This window comes from Rhinichthys klamathensis, unplaced genomic scaffold, assembly GCF_029890125.1.
Source record: "Rhinichthys klamathensis goyatoka isolate OS25496 unplaced genomic scaffold, OSU_Roscu_1.1 h1tg000080l_1, whole genome shotgun sequence".
In the NCBI taxonomy this organism is placed as follows: Eukaryota; Metazoa; Chordata; class Actinopteri; order Cypriniformes; family Leuciscidae; genus Rhinichthys; species Rhinichthys klamathensis.
This window is the reverse complement of record NW_026606622.1, coordinates 567,501-585,000: the sequence shown is the minus strand read 5'-3', so window position 1 is coordinate 585,000 and position 17,500 is coordinate 567,501. Positions and strand designations below refer to the sequence as shown.

The window sequence follows — 17,500 nt, the reverse complement described above, 5'->3', positions numbered from 1 at the left end:
TGTGTGTGTTGCACAGCTGCTGCTGAGTTTCGTGTGCAGCCAGAGATGCTTCATAACTCAATTACTCGTCCTTCCGTCTCCATCACTTCCTCCACCGTTCTGTTTCCAGCAGCGCAGTTGACTCTCTCCAGTCCTCATGTTTGCCATTTCCGCTCATACTTCATTTCTTATCTTTGATTTTACTCTGGTGTGTGTGTGCGCTTGTGTGTGTGTGTGTGTGTGTGTGTCCTCTACGAGTCCCAGGACAGACAGATATGAGTTAAAACACAATAACATACACCTCTAATAAATACTGAACACACACACACACGTTTGTTGTTAATCGATCAAGTGTGTGTCTGTGAGAATTTAGGTTTAGGTGACAAAAAAACTTTAGGCATTTAATTCAGTGCCTAATTATTTTTCTGAGTGTGTTTTTATTACATTATATTTAATTAATTATAATCTATTTAATTTAATTCTAATTATATTTATACACCATATTCTTCAGAATATAAGTCTTATATATATATTCATATAATGCAATTCATGTCAAAATATGCACGTTTATTCATTTATTTCCCACCAGCCGGATAGTTTGTTTTGCTTAATAAATTCGTTTCGGCTTGCCGTTTAATAATAAATATAATTTTGTAATAATAAATGTTATTTATAATGAATGTCACTATATATTATTTTAATTTTATATTTATATTTTTCAGTCTTGTTCTATATACTGTTAAATTGAATGAATTTCTAATGTTTAAGTATTTAAATGGGTATTTGTTTTCTCTTAAGAATGCAGATCATCCAGAATCATTTATATATATATATATATTTGTCACTTATGCCTTTTATTATGATGCAGGATTGGAAAAATATCACAAGCTGGGAATTGAACATAAACTTTTTGCGCTATATGTTCAGTCATAATTATATTTAAAGCAGATTTGTATATTTTCTGTGTTTTGTTTTTTGTGCATGATGTCACAGTGCTCTCGGTGGTTGCTAGGGTGTTGCTATGCAGCTGCTGAGTCAAACGAGTCTGTGGTTTTCAGATCTGTGTAGATGAGTGAGTTTTGTAGGGTTGTGATCAGGTTCTGACAGGGTTTTGATAAGTGATTTCGCAGATCTCTGAGAGAGAGAGACAGCGGAGGAAATAGTGAGCCGAATCTCTGCCTCTGATTTGATAAATGGACAGTTATTGCTGTGGCAAATTGTCCCGAAAGCAATTGGATCCCATCAGCACTGTGATAAAACCAGCGTTATTGATCTGTGAGAGCTGATATAGTGCATACATCAGGCAGAGTCGCAGAGAGACATTAAACACACACACACTTTAGATACACTTGAGCCACGAGTGTTATTTTAGTGTCATTGATAGTTGTTGTGTTGGATGTTATGTTTATCTTCACTTTAATATTAGTTAAAGTTTTAGTAATTTTGTTGTGTGTTTAAAATTATTTATTTATAATAATTATGTATTAGTACTTAAACTAAATGAAAATTAGACATTTTGCTGTGGCAACTAGATGAAATCTTTTCTACTTAAGTAGTGCAATTTATATATTAACACATTAAATTGATCAAAAGTGACCGTAAAGACATTTATAATGTTACAAAAGATTCTATTTGAATTAAATGCTGCTCTTTTGACCTTTCTATTCATCAAAGAATCCTGAAATATGAACTGTTTTCAACATAATTAATAATCATAACTGTTTCTTGAGCATCAGATCCTCATATTAGAGTGATTTCTGAAGGATCATGTGACACTGAAGACTGGAGTAATGATGCTGAAAATACAGCTTTGATCACAGGAATAAATTACACTTTACTATATATTCACATAGAAAACAGCTGATTTACACTACAATAATATTTCACTGTTTTTACTGTATTTTTGATCAAATAAACACAGCCTTGATGAGCAGAAGAGACTCTTTCAGAAACATTAAATCTGAATTATTCCAAACTTTCGACCGATGTAAATCCCAGCAAAAATCTATATAGTTATTGTGAAAATCACTCAGCTTTTGTGTTTTATTCATCATTGATTAAACTACTAATGATTTTATAGATCATGCCGTTAAAAACAATGACAACATTTTTAGACATTGTTTTAGTCTTTTTTCCAGACATAAACACAATGAGACTGTCATTGAGTTCGAGACGGATGTGAAACGACACACACAAAGGGTTGATTCTGGTGTGTGCTCTCAGGGACTAAAGGTTATTGGTGGTGATTATCTTCACTAATGTCATTACGGGCTTGTGTCCCGAGACACAGAGAGCATCACGGCACACGTACATCATGGCACACGCGTGTTCTTTTGTTACACACGGGAACAGTCGTTCTCTTCCTCTGGTCTGGGTTTCATCAGTAAGACACTTGAGCCGGTATCATATAGTGGCGAATTGACTGTATTCACTATAAAAACACCAGCTCTAGTGCAAATATAAAGAACACAAATGTTGATTTTAGGAATCAGATTCGTTAAGGAACTTTAACTTTGTCTCTCTCTCTCTCTCTCTCTCTCTCTCTCTCTCTCTCTCTCTCTCTCTCTCTCTCTCTCTCTCTCTCTCTGTCATGTTTACTATTTCATCCAGGAATCATGAATGATTGTGTTCAGATTTCTAGTGGTTGAGTGTGTGTGTGTTGAGTCTGATCGGCTGATAATAAACGGGATTAAATATGAGTTATCACACATTCACTCTCAAGGATGCTGTGTGTGTGTGTGTATGTGTGTGTGTGAGACATCCTGATGCCTTTGAAATGTTCTGTCTCCTGAAGGACAGTGTGTGTTTGACACGTGACGGGACGATTTGTGTGTGTCATTTGTCATGATAGAAATGTGTTTGTGTAAATGTTGCATGTTTCTTTTTGTGCATCAGTTTTTCAAGTTATTAGTCAGTAAGTAAACCGTTTACAATGTGACAATGTTACAGTTTTATTACACTTTATCTGTTTGCGTCTGTAGATTACAATTTCAGTACATATCTTTAAAAGCCAATGAGTTTTGTCCTCCACTTCAGCAACACTTACATACACCAAAACTTAGTTTTATTCATATCTATATATTCTGAAGGTTTTTACTGAAGGGTTTGGTTAAAACATCATTTGCTTGATTTATAAAGCATTTTATTCCTTAAAACATGGTTAAAAAAGGATTTTTTCAGTCAGTTTACAGTATTTTCTGATTAATGGAGTGATAAAAACAACGATAGTGATCAAAAATTCCTTCAATAAGTTGCTTTGGATTAATTTACACAAAATAATCACAGCTGTACTTGCAAACCGGTATTTTTAAAATATAAGTACAATGTAAAAATGCAAGGTTAGGTAATAGCATTTATAACTAGCGCTATATATAAAGACAATAGAAGTCTATGCAAAGTCCCCATTTAGATGGAAAGCGTGTGTCTGATACGTTTCAGGACAGAACTGAAGGATTGTCTTTTACGCAGCTCAACACAAACATATTCCTGCTGTAATGACGGTTGACGATCACACACACACATGTTCGCCGGTTGCCATGGTGAGTGTGTTATCGTGCCCGTCTCTGCTGGATCTATTCTAACCTGATTTAGTTGCTCCAGCGTTGCAGCAGCGTAATGAAATTAGTGTGTGTCTAATGGTGCAGAGAGACCCTGTCTCACTCTCTCTCTCCGTCATTCTGTCTTTCCTTAGTCTTTGTCTTTTTTTTTTTTTTTTTTTTTAGAAAGGCTTTGCTCTCTTCCAGATCTGCTCTCGTCCGGTCTGTCATTACTGTCTGACTGTCTGTCTGTCTGTCGAGAGTTAATTATTGTCTGTTTTTCTCCTCAGCCATTAGGAGGAAGGAGAACGGCTGGTACGATGAAGAACATCCACTCGTCTTCCTCTTCCTCGGCTCGTCTGGAATCGGTAACTTCTTTTTCCAAGGAAAAATAAGCGCTTTTTTCATATTGAAGGGTGCTTTAGATAAAAGCATCTGCTTAAATGTTAAACTTCTTTTGTTTTGTTTTTCATCCAGATTCAGTTTTGCTTTATAGTAAACGCAGATGGTCAAGAAGTAACGCAGGAGTTTCATAAATAGGGATTTAAAGTCTAATATTATATTCAGAGATGGGTTTATTCACCAGCTGAACATGCGCACGTTTAGTGTCTCTTTTAAGGCCGAGACACAACAGAAAACCAATGGGTTTTTTTCATGCACTGGTCAGTTTTGTGCTTGCATAACAGTATGCTTCCATAAGGGCGTTTATTTCATTGCACTTTATCTATTTACGTCTGTACAATTTCAGTACATATCTTTAAAAGCCATGTTCTCAAAAATGAGTTTTGTCCTCCACTTCAGCTGCACTTATACACACCAAAACTTACAGTTTTATTCATATCGATATTCTAAAGGATTTTACAGAGGGGTTTGTTCATAACATAATTTTCTTGATTTATATAACATTTTATTACGTAAAACTTGGTAAAAATGTGTTGAGAATGGCTGTTATGATGAAGAACATCCTCTCTTCTTCCTCTTCCTCGGCTAATACGCTTTTTTTTTCATATTGAAGGGTGCTTTAGATAAAAGCATCTGCTAAATGTTAAACATTGTTTTTTTGTTGTTCACTCAGATGCAGTTTCTCTTTATAATAAACGCAGATGTTCAAGAAATAACGCTGGAGTTTCATAAAACTCAGAAGTGATTTAAAGTCTAATATGATATTTAGAGACGGTTTATTCACCAGATCCGTGTCATCAGACATGATGAACATGCGCACGTTTAGTGTCTATTTTAAGGCCGAGACACTACACAAAACCAATGAGGGTTTTGTTCATGCACTGGTCAGTTTTGTGGTCTCTTTTGCTTCAATAACATATCTTCCTTCAGACCGGTGTAAAGAAAGTTTATTTTATTGCGCGTTGTCTATTTGCGTCTGTAGATTACAATTTCAGTCCATATCTTTAAAAGCCATGTTCTCAAAATGAGTTTTGTCCTCCACTTCAGCAGCACTTATACACACCAAAACTTACAGTTTTATTCATATCGATATTCTGAAGGATTTTACTGAGGGGTTTGTTCTTAACATCATTTGCTTGATTTATATAACATTTCATTCCTTAAAACATGGTAAAAAATGTGTTTTTTTCAGTCTGTTGACAGTATTTTCTGATTTATGGAGTGATAAAAAAAGATATCCAAAATCCCCTCAGTAAAAACCTTTAACTCTAACATGTCAACAAAATCAAACAAGAGTTTTGTACCTGGCTTTATCCAATGTTCAGATTTAAACTTTATTAAATTAAAAATAACGTTTCAAAAACTTGCAATGCAAAACAAATTATCTTAAAATACTGTGATTAATCGAGTGGGGAAAGTGTTTGTTTCGTGCGCTTTGATTGATAAAGAAATGTTTCTCCTCTCGCCAGCGGCACGTCTGATCGCACGCCATCAATATTCAACAAGTCCCTCCACTTACCATATATGCGTTTATTAAAATTCATAAGAGCGATATTTACTCTCATAGACTACATTACCCTGAGAGAGGAATAAAGGGTGGGAGAGATGATGGACGCCACAACACGCCAGTAAAATAAACACATCTCTCTTTTCCCAATAGGAAGTAGAAATCCTGACAGAATCAAGTCATAATTATGAGTCTGACACATTTATTGTTTGATGAAATGAATTGCATAGAAGCAAATGAATGTTTGATGGCTGTTTGTGCAGGTAAAACCGAGCTGGCCAAGCAAGTGGCGCGATACATGCATAAAGACATTAAGAAGGTCAGTGAAGTCAGTAAATAAACCTTCTTTGGAAATGATCGGCTGCGCATAAAGGGCAAACAACAAGAATCTGTCGTTCTTTTCCTCAGGGTTTCATTCGCATGGACATGTCTGAGTTTCAAGAGAAACATGAGGTGAGACTCACACAAACACAGATCTGTTTCATTGACTCAACTGTTGTTTTTGTTTCAGGTGTATTTCAGGACAGAATTCACAATCTTAGTAACTGAGGTTTTGAAGGCTGTTTTGGTTTGACCAGAAACAACACAAGTATGCAAATGTCATGTGTAAATCACATGTGTGTATGTATCAAACCTCGTTAAACATGTTATTATTCATATTAATCATATCGTTTGTTGTGCATTCATTATTTATACATTTTAATTTGACATATTTATGGTTTAACATTTTTAGAAAGCGTTTTATTTGGATTTATTTATTAAAAATGTTTATTTTAATTGGCATTTTTTTATTTGAACTGTTTTTATTAGAATTATTTATTTATTTTGATTTAGCATTTTTATGATTTAATACATTTTCAGTAAGTGTTTTATTTGGATTTATTAATTAAAATAGCATTTTTATTTTTCAATTATTTTATTAAGATTTTTATTTTAAATGTTTTTAGTACAATTATTTATTTATTTTTCATAAGTGTTTTATTTGTATTTTATTTAGCATGTTTATGATTTAATTAATATTTAGCAGGTGTTTTTATTGGATTGTTTACAGGTTTTTTTGTTTTTTTTTTAATGTAAATTTTTATGATTTAATTACCAAACCCTGATTTGCACTAATATCTACTGTAGTGGCTTGTATCCTGTGGCATCACTGATGCAGAATCATGTGCTTATTGTGTTATGAATTGCATACAGTAATATTGTGTTATGAATTGCATACAGTAATCTTGTGTTATGAATTGTATACAGTAATATTGAGTGAAGTTGAGTTTGTGTCTGTTTCTGGCTTAGATCTCTGCGCTTCTCCTTCATAAGCCGTTTAGTCGTGCTGTTAGAACTGTGACCTTAGACCGAGTCTAAACACACACAATTTAATCACACACACTTATTGTATTGATAGAGGACTGTCACTGTCACTCAGTTTGGCCGGATGAAGAGTGTGTGTGTTTGATTGAATCATCGAGTCGATCTCCTCAGAGGTCAGATCTGCCCAGTTCTCATCTTCTTTGTCTTTTATGTGTGTTTTCTGTGTTTCTCTCAGGTGGCGAAGTTCATTGGTTCTCCTCCAGGGTACGTGGGTCATGAAGAAGGTGGTCAGCTGACCAAACAGCTCAAACAGTGTCCGAACGCTGTGGTTCTGTTCGACGAGGTGGATAAAGCTCATCCAGACGTGCTGACCATCATGTTACAGCTCTTTGACGAGGTACAAACTCACAATCATCTGTGGCTGGGAAAACAAGGATTTGGTATTAGTCAAGTCAAGTTCACAACACAGCTTTACAGAAAATCACGCTGTTAATGTTTATAATATCTTAATATCTTCATGGCCTATTGTCGCATTTATCAGATTAGAGCTAGACGATAATATAGTTACATTCTGTGATGATACGAGCAATTAAGCAGCTGATATTTGCTATAAATATTATTAAAATGATTTATTTTAATTTCATATTTGATGACTCAATTTATTTTTAGTAAGGCTGTTTTTCTTTTTAAATTATTTATTTTAATTTTACATTTTTATTCTTTAATTTTTATGATTACATTTTTTTGATTGTTTATATTTTATCATTTTAATTTTACAATTTATGAGTCATCACATTTTTACTAAGGCTTTTATTTTTGTTTTTATTTTTAAATTATTTATTTTAATTTTACATTTTTATGATTCAATTTATTTTTGTTTTTAATTGCAATTGTTTTTTTTATATAAATTTGTTTGATTTCATTTTTAGTGAATGAGTTATTGTTGAATGATTGATTGTTTATATATTTTCTTTTTTTATTGTTTATATAATAATAATAATAATAATATAATTATTATTTGATAATTTGATATTTCATGGTACATTACATTTTTATCATGGTTTTTATTTTAAAATTATTTTTAAATTTACGTTTGTATAATTATTTTTTTTAGTAGTATTATTATTTATTTATTTTATTAGAGCTTATAGCTGGGCGATAATATAGTTCACATTTTATGATGATGCAAACCATCAAGCAGCTGAGATTTTCTGCATACAATATGTCACTTTATGTGAGTGTACAGTATATATGTGTATTATATATACTCTACTGTATATCCAGCTGTGCAATATTACAGCTATATTAAAAATACCCTGGTGTTTCTGTCGTTCAGGGTCGATTGACTGATGGGAAGGGGAAGACGATCGAGTGTAAAGATGCCATCTTCATCATGACGTCCAATGTGGCCAGTGATGAAATTGCCCATCATGCATTGCAGCTGAGACAGGAAGCTCAGGAGCAAAGCCGCAGACGCCTCGCTGAAAATCTGGGTGAGGAATTAAGCATTTCAGTAACAGATAATGTACAGCCAGCCGGTTGTTATCTCAGAATAAACCCGACAGGGTGATTATGATCAGGTCTTCATCAGCCTGAAGGGGTTTATTCTGAGATAACACACACACACACACACACACACTCACACACACACCTGAAGGGGGTTTATTCTGAGATAACACACACACACTCACACACACACACACACACACACACACCTGAAGGGGGTTTATTCTGAGATAACACACTCACTCACACACACACACCTGAAGGGGGTTTGTTCTGAGATAACACACACTCACACACACACACACACACACACACACACACACCTGAAGGGGTTTATTCTGAGATAACACACACACTCACACACACACACACACACACACACCTGAAGGGGGTTTATTCTGAGATAACACACTCACTCACACACACACACCTGAAGGGGGTTTGTTCTGAGATAACACACACACACACACACACACACACACACACACACACACACCTGAAGGGGTTTATTCTGAGATAACACACACACTCACACACACACCTGAAGGGGGTTTATTCTGAGATAACACACACACACACACACACACACACACACCTGAAGGGGTTTATTCTGAGATAACACACACACTCACACACACACCTGAAGGGGGTTTATTCTGAGATAACACACACTCACACACACACACACACACACACACACACACACACACACACACACACACACACACACACACCTGAAGGGGTTTATTCTGAGATAACACACACACTCACACACACACCTGAAGGGGGTTTGTTCTGAGATAACACACACTCACACACACACACACACACACACCTGAAGGGGTTTATTCTGAGATAACACACACACTCACACACACACCTGAAGGGGGTTTATTCTGAGATAACACACACACACACACACACACACACACACCTGAAGGGGTTTATTCTGAGATAACACACACACTCACACACACACACACACACCTGAAGGGGGTTTATTCTGAGATAACACACACACTCACACACACACCTGAAGGGGGTTTATTCTGAGATAACACACACACACTCACACACACACACACACACCTGAAGGGGGTTTATTCTGAGATAACACACACACTCACACACACACCTGAAGGGGGTATATTCTGAGATAACACACACACTCACACACTCACACACACACACACACACACACACACACACCTGAAGGGGGTTTATTCTGAGATAACACACACACTCACACACACACACACACACACACACCTGAAGGGGGTTTATTCTGAGATAACACACACACACTCACACACACACACACACACCTGAAGGGGGTTTATTCTGAGATAACACACTCACTCACACACACACACCTGAAGGGGGTTTGTTCTGAGATAACACACACACTCACACACACACACACACACACACACACACACACACACCTGAAGGGGTTTATTCTGAGATAACACACACACTCACACACACACCTGAAGGGGGTTTATTCTGAGATAACACACACACTCACACACACACACACACACCTGAAGGGGGTTTATTCTGAGATAACACACACACTCACACACACACACACACACACACACACACACACACACACACACACACACACACCTGAAGGGGTTTATTCTGAGATAACACACACACTCACACACACACCTGAAGGGGGTTTATTCTGAGATAACACACACACACTCACACACACACACACACACCTGAAGGGGGTTTATTCTGAGATAACACACACACTCACACACACACACACACACACCTGAAGGGGGTTTATTCTGAGATAACACACACACTCACACACACACACACACAGACACACATACACACACACACACCTGAAGGGGGTTTATTCTGAGATAACACACACACTCACACACACACACACACACACACACACACACACACCTGAAGGGGTTTTATTCTGAGATAACACACTCACTCACACACACACACACACACACACACACCTGAAGGGGTTTATTCTGAGATAACACACACACTCACACACACACCTGAAGGGGGTTTATTCTGAGATAACACACACACACTCACACACACACACACCTGAAGGGGGTTTATTCTGAGATAACACACACACTCACACACACACACGCACACACACACACACACACCTGAAGGGGTTTTATTCTGAGATAACACACACACTCACACACACACACACACACACCTGAAGGGGGTTTATTCTGAGATAACACACACACTCACACACACACACACACACACACACACACCTGAAGGGGTTTATTCTGAGATAACACACACACTCACACACACACACACCTGAAGGGGGTTTATTCTGAGAGAAAAACCTGCTGGACGTACATTATCCCGCTTATTACACGGATACTTGCCACATAAGCACGAAATATTGATCTGAGTCTAAATATTTTATTAACTCTTTAAACGCAAAGCTTCCGCGGAGAGAGCCGTTTCAGCGGCAAGTTCAAACTAGACGGACATTTAAGAGATACGGTCATAACACTTATTACACAGCATTTCACCACATAAATAATTATGAAGATTAGAGATATTGATTTCAGATTAAACTGTTAAAATCGTACCTGTTTGTATCTCATAATCCAACAATATACAAATCAATAGTCACAAAATGGCCGCCGCTGCGTTTGTATGAAACGAGAGAGCGAGTCCACGACACTGTATGGCATAATTAAATAACTCTACACAAAATATTGATTCGACTGAGTTTTAATATTTTATTAGCTCACCAAAAGCAAAACTTCCACAAAGAAAACCCGTTCCTAGCGAGCGTTTAGAGTTCAGTGACTGTTTTCTGTTGTTATCTGGGAATAATATACTGGGATTGACCAATCACAATCAGCGGTGTAATAATATTTGACATTTATGTGTGTGTAGAAGATGTTCAGAAGAGCGAGAAGATCACCATCTCCAACACCTTCAAGGAGCAGGTGATCCGGCCCATCCTGAAGGTACTGATGCTCCTCACGCACTCAAGCTCTCTGATTGGCTGCTGATGTGTCACCGCTCGATCTGATTGGTGCGTTTCAGGGTCACTTCAGGCGTGACGAGTTTCTGGGGAGGATCAACGAGATCGTTTACTTTCTGCCGTTTTGTCACTCTGAGCGAATCCAGCTCGTCAGCAGAGAGCTCAACTACTGGGCCAAGAAGGTGAACACACACACTCTCACGCACACACACACACACTCACTCACCCTAGGATCAATAGCAGCTGCTGCTCTTGACGACTGTAATCATATTAGTGAAGTTAACATGTGGTCTATTCATAAATATTTAAATATGTATAAAACTTCATATCTGTCAGACGTCTGCCTGCAGGGACAAACACGCTGGTTCAGGGGCTTTAGTCATACATCAGTGTGTGTGTGTGTGTGTGTGTGTGTGTGTGTGTCATTTGAAATATGTTGATGCCAGCATTTAAAAAAAATCTAAATGATCTGATGTGGTACAGTGAGAAAAACAACAAGCTTCAATGTTAAACAACATATTATTTAATATCAGTAATATTAATAATAATTATTATAATGTTGTATATATACACACACACACACACACACATATGTATCTATAGTGTTGATGTGTGTGTGTTCTCGCAGGCCAAGCAGAGGCACAACATCACGCTGCTGTGGGAGCGTCCCGTGCTGGAGCTGCTGGCGGGGGGGTATAACCTGCACTACGGCGCTCGATCCATCAAACACGAGGTGACACCTGTCAATCACTCATCAATCATCAACATTAGCAGTGTGGAAACTGTATTTTTCAGGATTCTTTGATGAATAGAATGTTCAAAAGAACAGCATTTTTTTAAATGGAATCTTTTGTAACATTATAAATGTCTTTACGGTCAATTTAATGCATCCTTGATTAATAAAAGTATTAATTTCTTTCTTTCTTTTTTAATTTACCCCAAACTTTTGAATGGTAGTGTATCACGGTTTCCTCAACAATATGAACTATGTTTTCAATTGAATTTGAATTGATCAAAAGTGACAGTAAAGACATTTATAAAGTTACAAAAGATTCTATTTCAAATAAATGCTGCTCTTTTGAACTTTCTATTCATCAAAGAATCCTGAAAAATAAAATGTTTCATAGTTTCCACAGAAATATGAACTGTTTTCAACACTGATAATAAGGACCAATGAAGGATCATGTGACACTGAAGACTGGAGTAATGATGCTGAAAATTCAGCTTTGATCACAGGAATAAATTACACTTTACTATATATTCACATAGAAAACAGCTGATTTACATTACATTAATATTTCAGTTCCCTTTTGAGGGAACTCGCACTGCGTCGATGACGACACTCTGTTCTGTTTCTGTCTATTTGGTGTTGTCTGTGATATATTTTTATTAGTGCCCTCAAACGATTAAAATAGTTAATTGCGATTAATCGCATCAACGTCATAGTTAACTCGTGATTAATCGCAATTAATCGCACATTTTTATCTATTCTAAATGTCTCTTGATTTCTTTTGTCCCATTATTTTTTTCTCATTTTAATGCTCTTATCAACATGGAAAAGTGGATCGGCTTGCTTTGTGCAAATGTTTTTTATTAAAAACAACATTGACATATACTGTGTTCAATTTCACACTAACATTCTCACTTGGAGCAAATAATCTCTCACACAATGTAACACTGTCCATCAATAAAAGGGTGAAAGAAATACTGACGAGGTCCTCATATTGACGAGGGGGCGGAGAATTCGCATCAGCTGTGTGTGTGTGTGTGCTTGGCCATCATCAAGTGGTGTTTCAGACTGGACGTGCTGCGATGATGATAGCTCAGTTCACAACGACAAAACACACAGATCACTTTGGTCTCGTCAATGGAGCCATTTGGCAACTTTTTAAAAGTAAACTTTCCATTCAGAATCTTATTGGCATCCATTTCAGCGTCTCGCGCTCGTCATCCACTCAAAACGTAACGTTAACCTACTATTTGGCCGGCTCGCAGACACAAACAAGTGTGTGCGGCGTGCCTGTTGTTTTGTTTCCGGTCTAGCTAGATTGGCTTGCGCTTTCAAAACGTCCTCGCGCGGCGCAAGCCATTCATGAAAATGAATGGGTTTCATATCGCAGCGCCGCGCATGCCACGTCCTGTTGCAAAAGCATGTGAAAAAACTACAAAGTTTGCTAGGCCAAAATGACCGCTAATCGCGCGATAAAACAATTAACGCCGTTAAAATGGGTTTGCGTTAACACCGTTAATAATAACGCGTTTAACTGACCACCCTAATATATATATATATTTGAAATGGCTAGTAAGCAGTTCATGTCTCCTTCATTTATACAGCGCTTTTAACAAAATAAATTGTTTCACAGCAGCTTTACAGAGATAATAGGAAATTAAAGTAACAGAGATTGTTTAGGCTTTACAGCAGCTCTAGAATAAAGTTATTGTCCAGCTAAAGTTAGTTTTGATTGATTCACTTCCGTTGCAAAGATCATTAGTTATTAACTTAGGCCGCTAACACGACACCGCTCTAACAGAAAACCCTTAACGCGCTCCGGCCGCTCATTTGCACAACAACAGTGTTTGGCGCTCGAGAACGCAAACCCTGAAATAGGTTCCAAGGTGCAAGCCGTGAAATTTTTTGAAAAAAGGTTACCTCTGCGCAAACTTCAAAAACGCATGAAAACGCTGACGGTGTATTACGTGTTCAGTCTATAGGTATGCGCGTTTGAATATATATGTCTGCAAGCATGTAGTCTTTCTTTACAAATTGACCTCAACAAATTGGCCTTAAAAATGTATAATACAGAATTATTTATCGCTTCCACGTAGCCTGGAACTTAAAGAAGTGTGTGCATCCCTGCCCTCGCTTTCTCACCTCGCTTTGGAGGTTGTGAGGCGTGCAGTGGCCAAACTAAACCTCTTTTAGCCGGCGCTTCCTGCCTCTCTTGTGGCCAACTGTTGTTTAGTTTAGCCACTGCACCTGAGGTTCACTTTCGGGGGCGTAGCGTACCAATATTGGGTTCTTCCATTCGGCCTAGCACTCTCCGCGCGCACTTTCACATACCCCTTTTCCACCAAGGCAGAGCTGGTGCTGGTTCGGAGCCAGAGCCTAGTTTTAAATCGGTTCTTTGTTTTTCGACCACCAAAGCACCAGCTCCGAACCAGTAAAAGTGGTTCTTAAATAGCACCAAATTATTGCTGGTCTAGAAGTAAGAACCGCTTACGTCAGCGGCTGGGGGCGGGGTTACCGTGACCAACAAGACGAACAGAAACTTGTGACCGGCATTTTTTAAATAGCAGCTAATCATGCTAATAGCAGCTTTATTGTAATCTCCGTTAAAGCAAGTTACGGCGACCTGCACAAATGTGCTGGATTCGCCGTGTTTGGATACCGATGTAGGTTTGCAAAGCCATGAGTAACGCAACGACCGGCATTGTTGATGGAAGGCTTGTTCGAGATGCATCGGAGCGGCGTGGACTGATCGGAGCTGCGGGAGTGTTTGGAGAGCATACGACTCCTTCTGCTTTTGGATCGCTCTCGCAGTTCGAGATTCGCAGTGCCAAACCATCTCGAACAAGCCTGGTGTGGTGTGTTTGTATGTGCCGCGCTAGCGTTGCTGAGCAACATGAGATGTATACAGTGACGTAAGATCTGGCTCTGTGATGGCTGTCTAGCCTGTGGAAAGGCAAACCGGTTCTTTGAAAGCTCGTAAGTCGAACCAACTCCGAACCAGCACTAGCTCTAGCTCTGAACCAGCACCTGGTTCTTGTTGGTGGAAAAGGGGTAACAGAGTGCATGGATGCAGCCCTGGCCTCGCTGAGGCTTCTGGGCATCCGGGTGCTAAACTATATCGACGACTGGCTTATTATGACCCAGTCGCAGGAGCTGGCAGTTCGGCATCGAGATGTCGTCCTTGGCCACATCCAGAGCCTGGGGTTGAGACTCAACACGTGTTGACATCCGCCCAGCGGACTACGTTCCTGGGGGTGGGGTGGGACTCGACTACGATGCGGGCACATTATGTCTTCTGCATGTATCGAGTCCATCCTGGCCATGCAGACCACGATAAAGCTAGGCTGTGCCATCACTGTAAAACAGTTTCAGGGACTGTTGGGGCCACCACTGGGTCATTGCATTCGGCCTGCTGCACTTCGAGCCCTACAGTGGTGGTTGAAAACCAAAGGGTTTTCCCCCGAGGAAAAACATCCATTCCTCATGTTAAGAGTTATCCGCAGATGCCGTCCCTATCAATGTGAAAGAAACCTTGGTTTCTGTCCCAAGGTCCTATGCTGGGAGTGACATGTCGCCGGAAAGCCGTTTCGACAGACGCCTCGCTCACGGGCCGGGGCGCAGTCATGGACGGCCGCTTTACGAGAGGTCTATGGCAGGACTATCATTCTTCTTAGCACATAAACTGCCTGAAGATGTTGGCGGTCTTCCGGGCTTCCTCCCAGACCGCAAAGATCACCACGTTCTTGTGAGAACAGACAATACGTCAGTGGTGTCCTATTTAAACCACCAGGGGGGGTCCTCTATCCAGACTGGCGCATCAGATCCTCCTGTGGTCCCAGGGGAAACTGTTGTCTCTCAGAGCAATGTATGTCCCAGGAGACCAGAATCAGGGGTCCCGTCGAGGCAGGGGCTGTGCCCGGGGAATGGAGACTTCACACCGAGTTTGAGGAGTCGATATGTGAGAGGTTCGGCCCAGTGGAAGAAGATCTGTTCGCGTCTCGAGAGACGACACACTGTCCACTGTGGATCTCCCTCACACATCCAGCCCCGCTGGGGTTTAAATGCCATGGTGCAGGCGTGGCCGAGGCTGCGTCTGTACGCCTTTTCCCCCGATCGCTCTGCTCCCGGGAGTTCTGGAGGTAGTCCGTCACAACGGGGTCAGTCTACTTCTAGTAGCTCCGTTGTGGCCGGCCCAGGTATGGTTCTCAGACATGATATCACTCCTGGCAGGCCCCCCATGGGAGATCCCCATCAGGAGAGACTTGTTAACGCAGGCAGAGGGCTCAGTATTTCACCCTCGCCCAGAGCTGTGGAAACTGTGGGTCTGGCCCCTGAGGGGGCACCGTACCGAGAGGCCGGCCTGTCAGCAGGAGTAGTCGAGACCATACTCGGCTCCCAGAGCTCCGTCCACTAGGAAGCTGCATGGCCTAAAGTGGAATGTTTTCTCCATTTGGTTTAGAGAGCATTAGGTGGACCCAGTTAACTGCCCCGTGGCTTCAGTGCTGGAGTTCCTCCAAAATCGCTTCTCGGCTGGTCTTACCACGTCAACACTCAAGGTGTACTTGACTCGTTTCCACGTTCCTCTGGGTGATGGCCCTTTGGGAAGACATCAGCTGGTCGTTCCTCCGTGGGGCTCGGAGGATGAGGCCTGCGACTCGCACCAGAGTTCCCACATGGGACCTGGCAGTGGTTCTCGAAGTGGTTCTAGTCGAGGCCCCCTTCGAACCTCTGGAGTCGGCTGAGGCCAAGAACCTGTCACTTAAGGTGGTCTTTCTCCTTGCCATTACTTATCTTAAGAGGGTAGGAGATCTCCAGGCGCTCTCTCTATCTTCCAAGTGCCTGGAGTTTGCTCCCGGGAATATTAAGGCTATCCTGCATCCTAGGCCGGGCTATGTCCCTAAGGTGCCGTCTAATATGGCGAGGTCGGTCATCCCATACCTCACGTGACGGCGGATGAAGGAAGACTGGGTCACTCTGTACACATTCATGAGATTTTATAGACCCCTTTTTGCACCGACATCGTGATTACGTCACGGCGTTAGCTGGAGGCAAAACAAAGGGAAAACTGGAGGCAGCCAATGAAAACCAGCACAGATTTGGATACATAAGGAGCTTAAAATGTCATCTTGTTGTGTTGTTGGGTGCAAGAATCGAATAGTTTCACTCAAACTCCAGACGCGTTACGCTAAGAGGCGTTCCCCATAGTGTCGTCATCGACGCAGTGCGAGTTCCCTTCTCAGGGAGCAAGGGTTACAGTCGTAACCCGAGATGATTTTTTACTGCATTTTGATTAAATAAATGCAGCTTTGATGAGCAGAAGAGACTTCAAAACATTAAAAATTGCAATTATTCCAAACTTTTGACTGATAGTGTATATACAGCATAGTTACATTGTGTGTGTGTGTGTGTGTGTGTGTGTGTGTGTGTGTGTGTGTGTGCAGGTGGAGCGGCGGCTGGTGAATCAGTTGGCCGCTGCGTTCGAGCAGGAGCTTCTGCCGAAGGGATGTACACTGCGACTC

General features: G+C 40.1%; 1 protein-coding gene across 2 annotated transcripts in view; it reads left to right on the top strand.

The window, feature by feature from the left end:
* The window catches only part of clpb (ClpB family mitochondrial disaggregase), a 52,073-nt gene that overhangs the window by 32,527 nt on the left and 2,046 nt on the right, over window positions 1-17,500 (top strand). For both annotated transcript variants that reach the window (XM_056251288.1, XM_056251287.1), the window contains exons 8-16: window positions 3,806-3,883; window positions 5,688-5,743; window positions 5,833-5,877; window positions 6,965-7,126; window positions 8,066-8,222; window positions 11,161-11,234; window positions 11,314-11,433; window positions 11,880-11,984; window positions 17,423-17,500. The exon at window positions 17,423-17,500 is cut by the window's right edge. In XM_056251288.1, coding sequence (XP_056107263.1) covers window positions 3,806-3,883; window positions 5,688-5,743; window positions 5,833-5,877; window positions 6,965-7,126; window positions 8,066-8,222; window positions 11,161-11,234; window positions 11,314-11,433; window positions 11,880-11,984; window positions 17,423-17,500 — 875 coding nt within the window. The remainder of the gene's footprint in view (window positions 1-3,805; window positions 3,884-5,687; window positions 5,744-5,832; window positions 5,878-6,964; window positions 7,127-8,065; window positions 8,223-11,160; window positions 11,235-11,313; window positions 11,434-11,879; window positions 11,985-17,422) is intronic.